Genomic DNA, 18,837 nt, shown 5'->3' on the forward strand with positions numbered 1-18,837 from the left:
CACCAATGGCCATGGTACCTAGCAAGTAGGCATGGAGTAGGCATGACTGGAGTAGGCATGGTAGATTGTAATCAACCAAAGATTGTAATCAACCAAAAATTTGCTAGGTACCATGGCCATTGGTGCAATATATATATATATTGCACCAATGGCCATGGTACCTAGCAAATTTTTGGTTGATTACAATCTACCATGCCTACTCCAGTCATATTTTCTGGTTCTGGTAAGGACTCTTGCTGCTGCATTATGGACTCATTGAACCTTATTCATGTACTTACTAGAACATCTAGACAGTAAGGCATTACTATTGGCCAACCTAGATGTAAAAAAAAGCATGAATTTGTTTTTCTGCATCATGTAACATACAGTGTGGAAAATAAGTATTTGAACACCCTGCTATTTTGCAAGTTCTCCCACTTAGAAATCATGGAGGGGTCTGAAATTGTCATCGTAGGTGCATGTCCACTGTGAGAGACATAATCTAAAAAAAAAATCCAGAAATCACAATATATGATTTTTAAACTATTTATTTGTATGATACAGCTGCAAATAATCATTTGAACACATGTCTATCAGCTAGAATTCTGACCCTCAAAGACCTGTTAGTCTGCCTTTAAAATGTCCACCTTTATACTTTTATAGTATATTTATAGTTTTTCTTAAATGAAAGGAGACTATCCTAATAATATTATCTACAAGACCTTCAAAGGAAAGACTCAGTAGTCAATAGTCAGTAATCACACCATGGATTTATTAACTGCTGCAGATGATTAGACAAAAAGACCATCCAGAGATACTATGTAATTAGAAGGTGTACTTCTAGCCCTAGTCAAAGGAACTTCTGTCCTATCAGAATTTAGCAAAACAACAAGAGGTGACAAGAATTCACTTAGTAATGTTTTTTGCACATTCCTGTTACTAAAACAGTGCAAGATGAGAGTCATAACTGTAGACCATTCATTTAATACATTCATACATACATTTCTTATCTGTCACTTAGATGTGTAGCATTGATGTGGTAGTTAAGACAACAGCAATTTCATTAAAGAAACAGGGAAAAAGGCTTAAGAAGGAAAATTGTGTGTGTGTGTGTGTATATATGTATATATATATATATATATATATATATATATATATATATATATATATATATATTTATATATATAAATACAAATATGCCTTTTTCCTTCTATATGTACTTTTCATGTACTGAGTATGAGTTTTATATTTTAATATGCTCTAATGCCAGACTTTAACATATTCATATCAAATTTGATCACTTTCATGAAGTCTAAATAGAATAATAACAAGACATTATACTTATTCAATTAGCATTTCCTTGACACAAATTCCTATGCAGTCTAATGCCGAATAACTACCTCGACATTAACTTAACTCTATAAATAGTAACCTTTTGTGATATTTGATATTTCAAGGGTTGGATGAACGAGATTTACAGCTATGACCCAGAGACGTACCACGCCACACTTACCCATTCAGTATATGTGCGCTTAGAGGGGTCTGTGCTACGTCTCTCCAAACCAAACCGCAATGTTCCCCGCCGTGCCGCCTTCAACGAGCCCAAACCTGACGTCACGTACATAAGCCAGAAGATCTACGATCTGACCAACAGCAAGGTGGGACACCAATAACTCTTTCCATCCAGCTAATGTGGCTTAGAAGGTTGTCACTGCTTGTTCTCATTAATTGTGCATTGATCACAAGTGGCAAGTACAATTAACATTTTTGAAAGACACCAGATAGAGAACATTTGCTGTTTATTCCACTCATAAAACACAATATGTTGTACTAATTAATATTAATAGAAACGTATTGCAATTGTTCCCACAGATATACCTGGTGCCCCACAGCCTGGCAAGAAAACGAGTGTGGAACAAAAAGTATCCCATTTGCATTGAGCTGGTCAGACAGGATGATTTCATGTCGAGGGGGGATCAGACTGAAGCTGAGGAGGAGAAACCACTTGTTCCAGGTGAAAGGACTGAGGGGGGAATTGGAAACGAGGAAACCAAACGCTCCACAGACCCTGTTCTGTACCTGTTCGGGAGGACTGGAAGGGAGAAGGAAGAATGGTTCAGGAGGATGCTGCTAGCTTCCAGGCTCAAGGCAAAGATCCAGAAACCCTCTGGCCTGCTTGCATGTAAGACTGAGGCCTAAATGTTCACAATCATAGTCAGGTCTGTTTTTGGGGGACCTAAGCAGCAACTTAAAACTTAAAAACAATTAGACAAAATAGTTCATTCTCTCTTGTTACTTGTAATTCTTGTTGCATGCTAGCTATCTAATTTCAGGTTTCATTTAGCCTTATAACCCTTCCTTTATTATTAATAACTAATTGAGTAAAGCATTTTTCACACCACAGGGGTTCCCCCCTGAGTCTGTCTGATCTATACATTTTTGCCAAATTAAGACCAGTTAAACGTTTTAATTCTGCAATATCCATCTTAACAATCAAAACAACTGCTAGAACCTCTAGTAGCAAGAATTGGCCCTGATCATGCTAAAATAAAACAATGTCATGTTTTAAAAACATTGTTTACTGATATGCAGTTAATGGACTTTTCTGTCCTCGTATCTTATGCTGGTTCCTGTACATAAGTTTGTATGTTTTTTCTATCCACAGCTTGCGTCCCCTCTTACAGCAGTGGGAGTAGCCAAGCAGGTGCTTTGTCTCACAGTTGCAGTGGTAGTCAAGGCAGTTTAGATGACGTGGCACAGTCTAAACCACGGCAGAAAGAAGTCAAACAAAAAGTACTGGACTACAATGTCTACATGGCTAAATACATCAGCCACTCGTCAGGGAGCCCGAACGCCAGCCCTCTGCACAGTGCCGATAGCAGTCCAAGGAGTGTAACGAAGGTAGTGATCAACAGTGTAAATTTATATCAAATGTATTTAGTCTGGTCCTTAAACACAGACCAGGCCTGCTTACAAATCACAACTGCAAATATTCTTTATAATATACAGCAGATATAAACTGTTTACACACTTAGATCCTGTAAATGCTTTGCAAACTCTTTATGGACTGTTGCTACTGCATTACTACAGCAATCGGATGCAACCCAAATGATCAGAAAAGTTCTACCGAAACCGTTTATTTTAATCCAAATCACTGCATTGATGGCGTGTGTATAATAATTACATACTTGAGTTTGAAATGTGTTGGGTTTATTCTGAGCATAGTCAATTGCCCCATTATAAAAGAGGTGTGTACACTTATGCATTTGTCCCCTATAACCTCTTTGTTTTTTCATTGTTGGTTGCTATACTACATTAAACAGGGATGAAAAGCCTGCAGTTTTAACAGGAAATGTGTATACATTTTCTGTTATACATCTGGCATACATATCTTTTATGACAGTTAACCGTCAAACTTTTACCTGAAGTCTGTTATGATGCTCCTTTGCCCAAACCAGGTTATATATTACGTACGTAATGTGAGATTTTAATGTGTTAAAAAAAATCTAGTTTGTTCTGCAAGCTCTCTTCATGAGCTCATGCAGATGATCTTTGTCTGGGCTTGCTTTCAGTTCCCAGCAGGTCTTGGAACAGATCCTGAGTCTGAGGCCTGGGTCAATGCCCTACTGGGCCGTATCTTCTGGGACTTCCTCAGGGAGAAGTATTGGGCTGATATGGTCTCCAAAAAGATCCAAATGAAGCTGAGTAAGATCCGGGTATGTTTTTCAGCCTTTGTTATCTTTTAGGCTCCTTTCGGCATTTAGGTGTTTTGATGCTAAAACTGGTACTTTAAATCAAAGCTGCCATACTTTATGAACGAGTTGACGCTGACTGAGCTGGACATGGGCATGGCTATTCCCAAGATTCTTAAGGCCTACAAACCATCAGTGGACCATCAAGGTAAGCATTTCAGCTTGTTTCCATTGTAGATGGATTTGTATAGATTGGATGGATTGTCAGTTTTTATGTTACTGACATTGTGCATATAGGAGCAACGCTATTTTTAACCAGATAGAGAAAAGCAAATGTGAAGTGTCTGTCGAAGTGGTAGCCCAGTGGTTATGGTGCTGGGATACTGATTGGAGGGTCTGGGGTTTAAGCCCCGATATCGCCAAGCTGACACCTTTGGGGCATTGAGCAAGGCCCCTCCCCCTTTGTGCTCCAGGGGTGCTGTATAAAAATGACTAACTCTGCATTTTGATCCCAGCTTCTAAACAAGCTGGTATATGCGAAGAAAATAATTTCACTGTGCTGTTATGTATATGTGACATATAAAGGCTAAAATGGAAAGAATGAAGAAATCTTTTACACATATGCTAAAATAAGTACAACTGTTAAGTAGATCATATCTTTAGAAAATTTAATATTAAAAGTAAAACAAACACACTCTTACATACACGTCTGTATTACCAAAATGAGGGTCTAACAAATGTAAACTATTATGTTTTTACAATTATCTAATTTTATTTAATCAACTTCATTTGTGCCAATTTAATTGATTACTCCATTTAATCACTATAATAAAGAAGTGTATTGCATTAATTCGATTTATTCCATATTATTTAAACGAGCAGGCCTTTTATTTAAAATGTTTAACATTTTAACATTTCAATTGAAAAATCCTCCTTTAAAAGCAAAAGAGTTTTTATCAACTCTTGGCATCTGTACAGTATGTTTTTCCAAACATTTAGTTGAAATACTTTGCAATGCCTCTTGTAAATCTTGTAAAAGGTGCTACAGTCCAGATGGAATTACATGGTATTGAAATATGGAATGGTAGCCATGTAAATGGCATGTAAATAAAAAAAATATATAATATTTTTATATTTATTTTTCACCTGCTAGCATGTTTGATATGTGGTGAGAAATTGGCAAACAATAAAAAAGTGACGCCGAACGTCATTTCCAAATGAAGCGCACAGCATTTTGCTGCGAAGTACTGAAGATAAATTGGGAAAAAAAGAGAACCATTTCAGAACTGTGCACAAAGCTGAGTGCAGTGGATAAAGTCGCCATTCAACAGTTGCTAGTTTTGTGGCAACGCAGGAGATAATAAAGTACGGAAAGCTGTTCACAGATGGAGAATATATGATTGAAACGTTCATTAAAACATCAGAGCGACGCCACTCTCCCATTACCTGGTAACACTCCCACGTCTTTCCAAGGTATAAAAAAAAGTTTGAAATTGCTAACAAGCACATATATTAGAAATCACACTAGTGCCACATAGTGGTGCAAATAGGCAACTACCTTACATCTGCATAAAACAAATAATTTGTTATATTTATTTAAAGGTCAAAAAATTGGTCAAAATGGCTCTTTTGGTCACAAAGTTTGCAGAGCCCTGGTGTAAGGGTTGTATTTTTTTATACTTATTTAAAGTTACATTTAATGTTGGAAACATTTATAAAACAAGTTAGTTTAAACAGTTGAATGACGCATAATTATTATTTATTGTAATGCAGTCAAAATCTACAGAGCTACGATTCCTGTAGCCAGGGAGAAACAAAATGCTTTTGAGAAGTAGCCTTTCGTAATATTCCTTATGGCAGGATTAGATTGGCCATTTCCTGCCGTGTGCACTTCCCACCTATAGGGAGAATGTGAAAGGCTGAAGCCATACTCTTGCTGGGCTGATGAACTTATCTCCCACTGCCCAGCAGCCAACCGAGCTCAAAGGCTCAGAGGCACTGAGAGCATCTGATAGCTGACCTTTCACAGGCTCAGGGGGATGGAAGTGTTGCCACAATTAGAATGGACCCTGGGGAGCATCAATGTGATGTCTCAATAGCAAAGTGTCTACTTAAAGCCACAAGGAGTTCTAGCTTCTAGAGAAGAAGGCTAAGATTGTACGTTTATAGTAAAGACTATCATTCAGTGTGCATTGACTTTAGTGTTATTTATTCATGATGCATGATGCAAATTCAGAGATTCCAGTGCTTCCTTCTCCTGTCAGTTACAGTAACATTAGGCACACTGAGTGTGTGGGAACTCGTATGCCGACTACGGCAGTCAGTGCTAGCGTTCGTTTACCCAAGCGGCGATTTGTGATACAGATGATGGGAATTGGTGTGGCAAATAAATACATTAGAGCATTTTGTAAAGCTATAAATTCATCATGACTTTTCCCCCTGCAGGTCTGTGGTTTGACTTGGAGATCTCATATACTGGTTCTTTCCTGATGACCCTGGAGACTAAGATGAATTTGGCCAGGCTTGGAAAGGAGGGAGAGAGCTTTGGAGAACAAGGAAAAGAGGGGTAAGGGGTGTGGAATGATGTGTAAGAAGATGTGGCGATAAAAAAAAAATCGCATGAATTGCATATATCTGTTTTGTGACATGTATAGCAGTGAATATGTTTGCAAATAAACAAAAACCTACTAAAAAAGAAATTCATTGAGGTTATAATTATCTGCATTGTGAACTTAAGACATTTAATGTAAACTTCAATTTGTTGTCTTATTTTACATGGGAAATTTTCAGATTTTCCCTTTTATTTTGAATTAATTATGTGCTTTTTAGTATTTTGCCTGTTTGAGCGTGCATATGTGTATCCTGGGTTTAATTTCAGTCTACAGGTATTGCTTTATTCAATGTTTTTATGCATGTGTCTTCCTGTCCTTGCTAACTCTCTTCTCTTTCATCATAAATATGGACATGATGGATTTGCTGTGTTATTGGTGAGTCAAACCTCACTCTCCCATCTCCTGATATCAATTAGTAATGTAAGCTATAACCATGACGAAATGGTGTAACACTAGAACTCTTGTTGCTCTAAAAGGCTCCATTGAATTATCTAGCAGCCCTGGATCATGTTGTAACTAAATGTTTTTAATGTTTATAACAGATTTATCAAATGGATTCTAGATCCAGGAAAGGAAATATCCAGATGAATACCAAAAAATGTATATGTGTGTGTTTGTTAGGCCCAGACCACGTACATACTGCCTGGCTGACAGCGATGAGGAGTCATCCAGTGCTGGATCATCTGATGAGGAAGATCCAGCAGAAGTACCTGAAATGCCCGGGACAGAAGGGTGAGTGTTAAAGCAGTACACGTCATGTGTAGGTGTAGGTATTACTGTTTTCTTTTGGCAATCGAATAATTATGTGCAGTAAATTTGAGATAATATTTACAGACGATCTATAGTTAAGTCTATGTTAGTAAGAAGAAGGTCAGAGATGTAATTTTATGTTTATCTCATGATTCCGCAGTTTCGTTGGAGGACACCGGCCGAGCAAGATCATGCGCTTTGTTGACAAGATTGCAAAGTCCAAGTATTTCCAGAAGGCCACGGAGACAGAGTTCATAAAGAAGAAAATGGAAGAGATGTCTAACACTCCTCTTCTCCTCACAGTAGAGGTGCAAGAGTGCCATGGCACACTGGCCATCAACATTCCACCACCTCCTACAGACAGAATATGGTACTGTCAGCATTCATGCAATACAGTCAACCTCCGTTAATTCATGGTTCGAAACTCGCGGCTCAGAAAATTCGCAGGTTCTCAATCGGAACATAACTAACAGCAAGTTGCGGATTATCTTAAAATTGGCGAGAATCCGCAGCGGGCCGAATGTTCAGGAACGTTAGGAATAACATTTTAATCTATTTATTTGGTCAAATACTGTACACTATTACGTTTATAAAATTACAATGTATAGATTAATGAATGAAAGTACCATAGGGGCTGCAGGGGTGTGTCCAAAATCCTGTTCCTGGGGACCACTGTATGTTTTTTCACCCGTTATATTTTCTTTGTGTGCCCTAGGCAGGTTGCCTTAAATAAATAGTAGCTTTTTAATTATTTATTTAATCAGAATAGAATTATTATTATTATTATTTTCAAATATCATGGGTTGCATATACAAGGAATTTCTCATGGTGTGCTGGTGCAATAAAACTATAAAAACAAGGCAACTAAAATAATAAAGTAATCAATAAAGATAGACATTACCCATACAGTTTGTAATAATCATACAGTTTTATGATTGACTTCATTTCTTCTATTTAAATATAATTTATAAAATGTAATTTCTATATTAAAATGATTGTAATTATGACATGGGATAAATACGTGTCTTAATTAATTTATTAAACAGAGAATAGGGTGTTGTTTTATTTCTTTCATTTTGTAGTGCATATCTCCCCCTCAACCATGACCTGTCGGTAGCTTCTTGGCAGAGACGGCTATTTAATTTAAATCGGTAGATTTTCATGAGGTAAGCCATTCATGCTAACAAGGTTTCCTTTGACCTTTGGAAAAAACAGCTATATGACATCACATCTTTTACAGTAGGGATTAGTTTTTTCTCTGTGTAACCATTTTTTATTTTCAAATGTTTGTTGTCAAAAAGCCTTTTGTCTTATCTGACCATGTTACTTTTGAATTCAGAAAAAAAAGATATTTTCTTTCGTGTCTTCCAAATAGTCTGTTAGCTTAGCGGTGGCATCTACAGTTGTGTTCAAAATTATTCAACCCCCAATGCTGTAAATGGTTTTAGGGAATTTAGTGTACATTTGTAATTGTATTCAGAATGAAATCCTACAAGGACTTCTTAAAGAACCATATGCAACTAAAATGACATCAATTAGTTTTGTAATACAGTAGTAAATGTTTCTTTTGTGAATTCTTCATTGACATAATTATTCAACCCCTTAAAGACTACCACTCTGAAGAACAGAGGTTCAATGAAGTGTTTTCAATCAGGTATTGAAAACACCTGTGGATATCAGGGAGCAGCAATAAAGCCTAATAAGCACCAATTAGGCAGCTTTAAAATGACTGTGATACTCAGCTCCTTCTAGACATTTACTGGTGTGGTTACAAACATGGTGAGGTCAAGAGAATGGTCCAGGAAGACAAGAGAACAGGTGATTACTCTTCACAGGAAGGGCAATGGCTATAAGAAGATTGCAAAGATGTTAAACATACCAAGAGACACCATAGGAAGCATCATTCGCAAATTCAAGGCAAAGGGCACTGTTGAAACGCTACCTGGTCGTGGCAGAAAGAAGATGCTGACTTTGACTGCTGTGCGCTACCTGAAGCGTAGAGTGGAGAAAAGTCCCTGTGTGACTGCTGAGGAACTGAGAAAAGATTTGTCAGATGTGGGTACTGAAGTTTCTGCTCAGACAATACGGCGCACCCTGCGTAATGAAGGCCTCCATGCCAGAACTCCCAGGCGCACCCCCTTGCTGTCCCCAAAGAATAAGAAGAGTCGACTGCAGTATGCCAAAAGTCATGTGGACAAACCACAGAAGTTTTGGGATAGTGTTCTGTGGACTGATGAAACAAAATTAGAACTGTTTGGGCCCATGGATCAACGCTATGTTTGGAGGAGGAAGAACAAGGCCTATGAAGAAAAGAACACCTTGCCTACTGTGAAGCATGGCGGGGGGTCAATCATGCTTTGGGGCTGTTTTGCTTCTGCAGGTACTGGGAAGCTTCAGCGTGTGCAAGGTACCATGAATTCTCTTCAGTACCAGGAGATATTGGATGACAATGTGATGCAGTCCGTCACAAACCTGAGGCTTGGAAGACGTTGGACCTTTCAACAGGACAATGATCCCAAGCATACCTCCAAGTCCACTAGAGCATGGTTGCAGATTAAAGGCTGGAACATTTTGAAGTGGCCATCGCAGTCACCAGACTTAAATCCGATTGAGAACCTCTGGTGGGACTTAAAGAAAGCAGTTGCAGTGCGCAAGCCTAAGAATGTGACTGAACTGGAGGCTTTTGCCCATGATGAATGGGCGAAGATACCCGTAGATCGCTGCAAGACACTTGTGTCAAGCTATGCTTCACGTTTAAAAGCTGTTATAACTGTAAAAGGATGTTGTACTAAGTACTAAGATTGAATGTCACTTGGGGGTTGAATAAAACTGATAATGATGTGAGCTCAGAAAAGACATTTGTGGTTATTTCATTATAAATGTTATGTTATATTTGTCTGACCTACACGTGCCTCTTTGATTTAATTGTAAGCAGGATGACTGAATGATCATAATCAATGTCAAACCGACCAAAACAATCAATTTCAGTGGGGGTTGAATAATTTTGAACACAACTGTAACTATGGATTTGGTCACTTGATGATCTAATGATCACCCATCTTGTACAGTTCCCCAGCTATGATCTTGCTGCTCTATCCAATATTATCAACATATCTGTATGTGGGGGCCTCATACACGTGTCAACTTTCAGGCAGAATCTATAAGTTTGTCACACTTTTGTGTCATTTTATTTGTGTGGAATTTGGCCACCGTGTCATTTCATTAATGGCCCGAGTGAAACAGGTAGTAAGAGAAGAACAAGTTTTACAAACTTGTCCAAATGAGGACATGCTTTAGTTACATGTATAATTTCCAAAGTAGAGAGAGAATGTATTTATTTTTATAAATATAGTTCCGATAAAGGTTATAATTTCTTATAATATCTTAGTTTTCCCTTATATTTTTTATGAGGTTAAAGATATTTTCAGTAATTCTGTAGATGACTATACTGTGTTGTGTATATAAATATAGGCCTTTTTTTTTTTTTTTTTTTTTTAATCACAATGTCTATACACTGTTTTGTAATGCAGTTGTGAATATCCAATGCTCTTTTGTCTATAGGTATGGTTTCAGAAGACCTCCTCACCTAGAGCTGAAAGCCCGACCTAAACTTGGTGAGCGGGAGGTCACGTTTGCGCATGTAACTGACTGGATTGAGAAAAAACTGGATCAGGAGTTTCAGGTACTGGCTATAACAAACTCGATTATTAATGTTGATTGTTTATATATAACAACAATTTATTAGGATATTATATGCGATCAGTGACTTCCCTGGACCTTCTTATTATTATCGTTCTTCTTATTACAATGGTTCAGAAATATTCACACCTCAGGCTACTATCCGTTTGTGTACCATTACCACTGATCACAATGAATGTATAAAAGTGGACATATTTACACAAATTACGATAAATTTCGATTTTAAATGCATTTAAATTTAAATTGTATTTCAATTTTGACTCTTGTCAGAAAACAAAGATGTCATGACCATTTGCTGACTTTTTCCATCATGCTAATCAAACCAGTGTAGGGATACATAAGCTAATAACTACAGCAGTCAGCATTTACACTTGACACACAATTTCTGAGGGAAAAAAAATCACTTCTCTTCATGACTTTCATGTAGCTGAGTAGAGAAAGGTGTTTTTTTTAATGCTTTTACGCTAGTTGCGATCGTGGAATGCATTTAAAGACATTATGGGCTATATTGTTATAGGATTTATATATATATATATATATATATATATATATATATATATATATATATATATATATATATATATAGTAATCTAAACCTGCATTTGAATTTTCAGAGGCTTAGTCCAAAAGAGATGAGTGTAAGATTACCGTAACTTGTGTTATATAGGAAACTGTTAAATGTATCCATTTAAATGTGCAGATATAAATCATGTATTCAGTCTTTATAACTGACTCTTTCAGGTTTCTCATCACGTGTGTTGTACTTTTGGTCTTTGCCAAGATCTAGAAATGTGCCTGGACCAGTTTGGCTCATTAAGAAAAGAAAATAGGACATGCCACCATTAGGTTTCAAGACGTGGTCAGTTTGATAAAAATATATAACCGTGGCTAAATTCTTGTAATTTTTATTTTCTTTGCAATAAAGTAGTGGACAACTTCTCTTGGGATTTTTTTTATTTTTTATCCTGTACTCAAATTTTTGCAGAGATTTGCCTTAAGACTTACCATCTACTAAACAGTCAAAAAAGTGTTTTGAAATTGGTGTGGCCTTGGTTTATTGCATCACTTTCTTTGTTCACGATGGTTAATGGCTAATTAAAATATCAGTATTTAATTAAAATGGGTAGCATACCAGAAAGAAAAGAGCAGAGAACCCACCACTGAGAAGCTGTTGGAAAAGGTCATGGCTTTGCAACGGAAATGTCAAGAGTTTTATTTGCATGTTGAAAAGTGTGTTTGTATGTGTTCTTGAGGCTCAAGTGTTATGTCTAAACCTGCCAATCACCCCAATAACAACATCCTTTAACTTATAAAATAGCAGGGCCAATGGAAGTTGACAAAAAACTGACAACAGTCATTTGTGGAGTCACTTAAAATGCAAGTTTCATTTATTTCTCATTGATTAACATAGGAATGGATAGGGTTTAAAACCAACCACTAGAGGGCCTCAGAGCCAATTTGGTTCTACTATTAAATCCCTGATACTGTGCAACATACAGTATACAGTCATTGATCTACATTGAATTAGATTTGGACTACATACCAACTTGAGTGTGTAACTTCTTCCTTGTGTGTGTGTGTATATATATATATATATATATATATATATATATATATATATATATATATATATATATATATACACACATATAACAACACTGGAAGTTTCTCTGTACTTATTTTATTTGCTGTTCACTCTTAATGTATGTCTAACAAATGTTTCTTATTCTTGTCACAGAAAATATTCGTCATGCCAAATATGGACGACGTTTGGTTACCCATCATGCACTCAGCCATGGACACACGGTCCAGCGTGAACTTAGCTACTGTGACAGCCGATGCCTTGAAAGATGCGGCTCTCTCGGACCTTGAACAAACTGCGGATGACTTTTGAACACTGATAAAAAAATGTTGTATGAGACAACCAAGGGCACTTGTTCTATTATGTTCTTAGATGAAGGTTAGTTGGAAACATGAGTGTGTCTAAATGCCTAGCGGTAGACTAAAGCATTTCTATTAGACCTTGGACTGATTGAAGTTCTGCTGAATAATGCTTTACAAGCAGAGGCAGTTCTGGCAGTGATGAATAAATTTTTGGTCATTAAAACATACATCCTTGGATTAAAGTCAGCTATGGCTACAGCAAACATCTGGGTTGGAGACCCCTTATACATTCACTGACCATTTTATTAGGAACACCTGCTTGTATAGGCAACCATTCAATTAGCCAATTATGAGGCAGCAGCACAATGCATAAAATACTGCATAACATCATGCAGAGACAGATCAAATCGGACTGGAGAAGAATGTGATCTCTGTAACTGTGGCGTTGTCTTTGGTGCCAGACAGACTAAGTCGTGTATTTCAGTATTTACTCTTGGGATTTTCACAAACAGACCAGTCCCCAAAGATTACACAAATTGTTGTAAAAAAGAAATAAAAGGCTTGTTGTTCAGAGAAGTCTGAGTGTAATAATCAGACTGGTTTAAGCCGTTCGGGGACTACTGCAGTAAAAATAACCCCTTTTTCCAACCGTGATGAGCCGAAAAGCATCTCGGAATTCACCTGTTGGTGGATGAGTACAGGAACAGAAGACCACACTGCGACACTTTTCTCAGAAAAGAACTGAAACTGTTTTTGTTCAGTTTTGGTTAACCGAATCTCTTCATCTGGATGCTTTTTTGTGTTGTGCTGCTGCCACACGATTGGTCGATGGTATAACTTTTAAATAAGCTGTCAGATGAGTGTATTTGTTTGCACCTACTTTTGTGTGATAGATACAGATGGTCTCTGGTATGTCCGAAGCTTTTTACCTCATTCCTTTGCAAGCCGTTGTGGAAGGACAACCAAGATATACTCATGCCACTCTTTTCAAATAGTGTCCCTTGCTAGTGGCTTTTGATATGATGGTCCTGAGTGTGTGCCACTTTCAGCATTCTTTTAAATAATGTAAACTACTGAGAGTATGTTGGTGGATTGTTGTGTATACCATTATTATTAATTGCTTTGTGCAAATGTGCTTTCTCAAGGAAACCAATACCATATAGACGCCAACCTTTACAACTTTGCTGCCTGAGTCATCTGTGTCTATACGATTATGCAATTAGATCAATTTCACTGTGTTCAAGGACACCAGCTAATACCCCATCTGCCCCAGCAGTGGCACTACCCGAGCTGGCTAATTGATTACATACAAACAAGGCGCTTTCTCTCGAGTTCGACTTCTTCAATTAATCCTTTCTGGAACTGGCTGAAAAACGAACTACGCACTACTGTCTTTGATATGGACTTGTATGCCATTGTGCAATATGGAGAAGCCATTTGAATGTATAAATCATTATCTGATCGTCGCAGCTTATGGGTTTTGTTATGGATGATGTGATTTCAAGATTTGCAAATATTTAAAATTTGTTTTTCAATGTTGTGTCAGTTTGTGTTGACAAACAAATGTGTTGTTTTATCCAGATTGTAGTTGTAACTATGCTTTTAATGATGTGATTGAACATGCAGACCAGGGCTGCTCAGTCTTACCTGCACACAGCTAGAATGGCTGCAAGTTCTCATTCCAACTAAGCTCAAGCCACACCTCATTCCACTTATTTAAGCTGTTGATCTTTACTTAATGATTAGGTGTGGCTCCTATTTGGGAGGCTTGAAAGCCTGCAGCCACATCAGCCATTTGTAGAAACTATGAAAATATGATTGATTTTCAAGTCCAGTCCCAGGGGGCTTCAAACAACAGATCTCATGGTGGTTTATCTTCTCACCCACCTTTATTACAATCCACAATTACATTTTACTTTTATAAAGCAGAAATCAGGACCTTCAGGACACTGAACATCTTGGACTGGACTTATATGAACTATATTTGAGATCGTCCACTACCCCTAGGCACAGTGATTACCAAAAATTCCACCCAAGTTCGCATCAATATAATTACAGAAAGCTTGTAGAGATCAGCTACCAGCACCCAGTGTTGGGAAACAAAAATAAAGACAAATCCTTTATCCACAAAAGCACCACCACAAAAATGAACCTAACAGGACTGGTCTTTAAAGTTATGGTCACATCAGTGTTTGTTGTTTTCCTTAATGCTCTTCAAAATGCATTAAACGTGTCAAAGAACTGTCTATTTATGCTAACAAACACCTACAACATTTCCGTGCTATTGTTTGTAAAAAAAAAATCCAGGCCAATGTTAGATGTGTGCTTCTCTATGCCAAACCCAATCGTACTCTTTTGCACATTATGAAAGCAATTGCTGTTTTAAGTGCTTGTGTTCGACCATTCTGTGACAATGGTAATGTGTGGGGGTGTATAAATGCTTTTGGTAAAATTACTCTGTGCTTATTTTGTGATGCAATTTTCTTCACCACACATCTGGGCAACAACTGTGGCTTGCTTCTAAAAGAGCCGCTTGGGTTGAGATGCCAAGCAGCCCCAGTTATAAGAAGCCTTTAATTTTGCACTGTTGCTTGGCCTATGGAGCCATGATGAGGGCTTCACAGGTTCAAAGACAGTGCCACCAAATAAGATAAAAGACAGAAGACAAGTTGTGGTCATCATGGTTTATTGTGAAAGCATCAGATTAATCTCACTATACATTTTAGTATGATAGATTTACCCCGAAAGATGGGGGAAAGCATATTTAGGCACATTATGCTTTCTAAACATAGCTGTTCGTCATGTATTTAATCTGGTTGAGGTTAGTCATACTAGAGGTCTTCATTTAATTCACTCCAAGCTTCGTTTCTTTTCCAGAGGGTCCTTTTCAGGCTTGATGTTCCTGTAATTACAAATAAACAATCACATATGAACACTGATGTGTTTAGATTGCGCTCATTTTAATCACGAGTTCACAAGTTTTAAATTAATAAAGTAATTAAAACATTCATTTACAAATAAAAGGACAAATATCTTACCCTGTCTCTAGGAAGTTCCGTCAATTTCAGCAGCAAAATTAATTTTGCAACATAAAGCAGAACATGAATGAAAAATGTGGTAAACTATGAACACATACAATGTGCTCGTGCCCACATGCTACAAAGGCGCTACATCCGCGTGTCAGGTCGTACCAGGAATATAATCTGAGCCGAGGTTCGCGTCTCCAAATCTTTCCTCAAAAGCACAACCCGTGCACGAAATATGAGCCATTTCTCTCATTTTGAGCTCGAATAAGTGTAATAAAGCGTCTCGCTCGGTCAGTATCTTCGGCGCACACGTGCAGCGTGAGAGGAGTCCCGAGGTTAATAGAGCGACTTCCTGTTTCAAGCGGAACTTACAACAAAGGCCTGCGCGTAACGTTAGTGCGCATGCGTACTACGAGAAGAAAATGTATACGGGATTATTAGTAGAACCAGCTGGCGAGGAGCAAAGCGAGTAGGATGGAAGCTGTTACTTCTTTATAGTTAGATTTAAGACATTTACAGTGCGGATAAAAACGAGACTTATTAAAGCGTCGACGTGTTGAGTTAATTCGGAGTGGTTTGAGCGCTGTGTAAGATGGAATGGAGTGTGTGTAGCAGGGCCCTTGTGTGGTGCATTTACACCGCGCTGTTCAGCAGCTTGCTATGGATGGTAAGTAGTCTGGAGATATTCTGGTATACTGTACTGATTAGATGTTCAGTAGTGTTTTCAGATCTTTATATGAGTTTAATAAGGTGTGTACCAGGTGTTCTTCTACCACACCATCTGACATGTGCACTACAGCAACGTTAGTGTGCGGTTTGTTATGGAGCCAATATGAGTAAACTGCGCTTAATGTTTAATTGTAAAGTTTATTGACATTATTAGAAGTTATATATTTTTTTGTAACTAGCCAAAACGAGCACATGGTTTGGAAAGAGATATACAGACTTTTTATTGTGTGTTTTTAACGATAGTCGCTAAATACGACCCTGCAATTATATACGAGACTGTTTATGTTCAACTCATTACTGCGAACAACTGAAAATATTCCATGTATATAATGTTAAAAAAAAGGGTTTCTGTAAGACTGTTGTTTTAATAATATTTTCGACATGAAAGTGAACTCTATACGTTAGCTGAAGAACTTGTTGAACAGCAAACACCAGCTTTACAGCTGCAGTGTTTTGGGCATCAGTGAAAACCTTCCTATATTTGCCCAAATGCAAAATATTAGTAGTTAATATAATAATAAGCATTTAAAAAACAACAATTTCATTGCTTTTTTTTCCTGTAAATTGAGCTGGTTGTTGTTATTGTATATTGGCATTGACTCATTATTGTGCCATGAATCAGGCCATTAGTACCTTTTTTAATTTCCATCAATATCTCTCTAAAATAATGAATACATGATGTTAGTGGTTATGATTAAGGAATAACAAAGTGTTAAAACACGTTCTTTTATTTTGGTTTGCTGTGTAGTAATGCTAGTTTGAGACAGATGTTTTGATATTGATTAAAGGACATGCTCCTCGCTGTCCCTGTTTCCCAAAGGTCACATTGGTTTGGCAAAGAAATGAGCACGAACAATAAGTTCCTGTAGCCTCATGGGTTTATTTGTATTACTGGTGTTTTCTTTTGATGAACATCACTTCCGAGCAAGGCTGAATCCAATGCCGTGGTGATAAAATCAACCAAAAGTGACTTTTTATGCTGTTTGGGAGGGTTTTGTTTCTTTTTCCTATTCTAGGGAAGAGTTACTGAAAAATCAATCCCATGGTCTTCTGACTGCTCACCTTTATCCTATGATGAAATGCTTTACAGGACGTCCCTGCCTCCATTCACAAGGCAGGAGAGCTTGCTGAGTAGTTTGATGAATGTGAAAATGATGTAATTCACATGCTGTGACCTTGACAGACACTTCAGGAGAGCTAAAATCTTAAGAAGCTGTTGGACTAATGTGTTCGACAGTGTCTCATTAGGTAGGTATCAACTGAGAGAAGGTCTTGGATTCCCTCCAGAGAAAAGACGCTCTGTTGAAACTGTTCTAGTGGCTAGTGGTGGCCCAGCACCTTACAGAGACACTTTGAAACTTGTCTGTGGTTGTTATAAGAGCCAACAGCGATACAAGTTTCCACATGAAAGAAGTATGAGAGTTGTATCCACACAGCAACAGAAAGATTCACACATCTTGAGTCACAAATGAACTGATAAGTCTTTTTGATACCTGCTGCGCTAAATAGTGAAATACACATTAAACACATTAAAAGAGGACGGAATGAAATGCACAAACCAAGGAAGGGTACTGACTGACTTGGGCTTTGATGCCAAAGATGTTTTGGATGTGGTTAGTTGAAAAATCCAGTGTTCTACTTGCTTAGCTCATAGCATCATATTGCTCTCTCATACTCCTGCAGTGGGTAAAGCTTGTGTAGGCATCTACATTTATCTTATCTTACAGAGAAAATGAAGATATCATGACATATGGCATTATTTTTAACCAGTGGATGAAATAGAGCAGTTGGTGTCATTATATTGCATACAAATATTGTGTGTGCGTTTAATAATATAAAATAAAACTAAATCATTACTGCACTCTAGACAGATATTTTGATGGTTTATTTACAGCCTGGATGTTTGATGTGCCTAAACTGGTAGTCTGTTGTGTTGGAGCAGAAAATGTCCAATCATTAGGTGGTCCTTAGGCAGTGTGTTTAGTGCAAGTGGTGGAAAAACTGACCGTTCCAGGCTCCTCTGAATATGTAGTGTATGCTGTGGAACAGCTTAGCACATGGCTTTGCATAAAAAATGCCTTCTCTTCCCCATGAGCACATGGCTGCTGTTCTGTAAACAGTCTACTGAAGCCTCTGTGCCAAGTCTTATCACAGGTTAACATGTTTGTGTAGGAAAAATGTGCAGTGTAGTAGTATTACCAGATGAGATATAGATTATATATATTGGTCTGCAAGCTTTTCACTCTTTGAATATGTATTTGTGATTTATCAGATAAGTTAGAGGATATGAAACAGATTGAGATTAGTTCTGTTTCGTCCTGTTCTTTGGTTTTGGGTTTTTTTTTTATGGTGGTGATTTTTACACTCATTTCCTTTCCATTAATACAATCTGTCCAATCTGTTACCTGTTACAGTTCCAAGTCGCAGTGATTATTTTGTAATCACAGAAAACACAAATTGCATGTA

At 37.5% G+C, this 18,837-nt stretch overlaps 2 protein-coding genes, 1 long non-coding RNA gene and 1 other non-coding gene across 6 annotated transcripts in view; 2 read left to right on the top strand and 2 right to left on the bottom strand.

Moving 5' to 3' along the window:
* tex2 (testis expressed 2) overlaps positions 1-15,071 on the top strand; it is a 28,870-nt gene extending 13,799 nt beyond the window's left edge. For 2 of the 3 annotated variants that reach the window (XM_046865496.1, XM_046865497.1), the window contains exons 4-13: positions 1,437-1,637; positions 1,852-2,161; positions 2,645-2,880; positions 3,552-3,695; positions 3,780-3,879; positions 6,117-6,237; positions 6,911-7,015; positions 7,194-7,403; positions 10,595-10,715; positions 12,471-15,071. In XM_046865496.1, coding sequence (XP_046721452.1) covers positions 1,437-1,637; positions 1,852-2,161; positions 2,645-2,880; positions 3,552-3,695; positions 3,780-3,879; positions 6,117-6,237; positions 6,911-7,015; positions 7,194-7,403; positions 10,595-10,715; positions 12,471-12,626 — 1,704 coding nt within the window. In that variant the 3' untranslated portion in view covers positions 12,627-15,071. Of the gene's footprint in view, positions 1-1,436; positions 1,638-1,851; positions 2,162-2,644; positions 2,881-3,551; positions 3,696-3,779; positions 3,880-6,116; positions 6,659-6,904; positions 7,016-7,193; positions 7,404-10,594; positions 10,716-12,470 lie in introns of those variants that run through there. The other variant, XR_006927767.1, reaches the window with a different exon arrangement.
* A 50-nt stretch (positions 15,072-15,121) lies between these two features.
* LOC124397399 lies at positions 15,122-15,257 on the bottom strand. The gene has a single exon (XR_006927920.1). It is a non-coding gene; the product is annotated as a small nucleolar RNA SNORA50 (small nucleolar RNA).
* Positions 15,258-15,285: 28 nt separating this feature from the next.
* On the bottom strand, positions 15,286-16,038 carry LOC124396381. The gene is made up of 2 exons (XR_006927768.1): positions 15,655-16,038; positions 15,286-15,518 (listed from the first exon to the last, which is right to left on the bottom strand). It is a non-coding gene; the product is annotated as an uncharacterized LOC124396381 (long non-coding RNA).
* Positions 16,039-16,041: 3 nt separating this feature from the next.
* The window catches only part of LOC124396380 (serine/threonine-protein kinase/endoribonuclease IRE1-like), a 29,678-nt gene continuing 26,882 nt past the window's right edge, over positions 16,042-18,837 (top strand). The window contains exon 1 of the mRNA XM_046865498.1: positions 16,042-16,309. Within this exon, the coding sequence (XP_046721454.1) occupies positions 16,235-16,309 (75 nt within the window). The 5' untranslated portion in view covers positions 16,042-16,234. The remainder of the gene's footprint in view (positions 16,310-18,837) is intronic.

Source organism: Silurus meridionalis, chromosome 14 (genome assembly GCF_014805685.1).
Source record: "Silurus meridionalis isolate SWU-2019-XX chromosome 14, ASM1480568v1, whole genome shotgun sequence".
Taxonomy (NCBI): Eukaryota; Metazoa; Chordata; class Actinopteri; order Siluriformes; family Siluridae; genus Silurus; species Silurus meridionalis.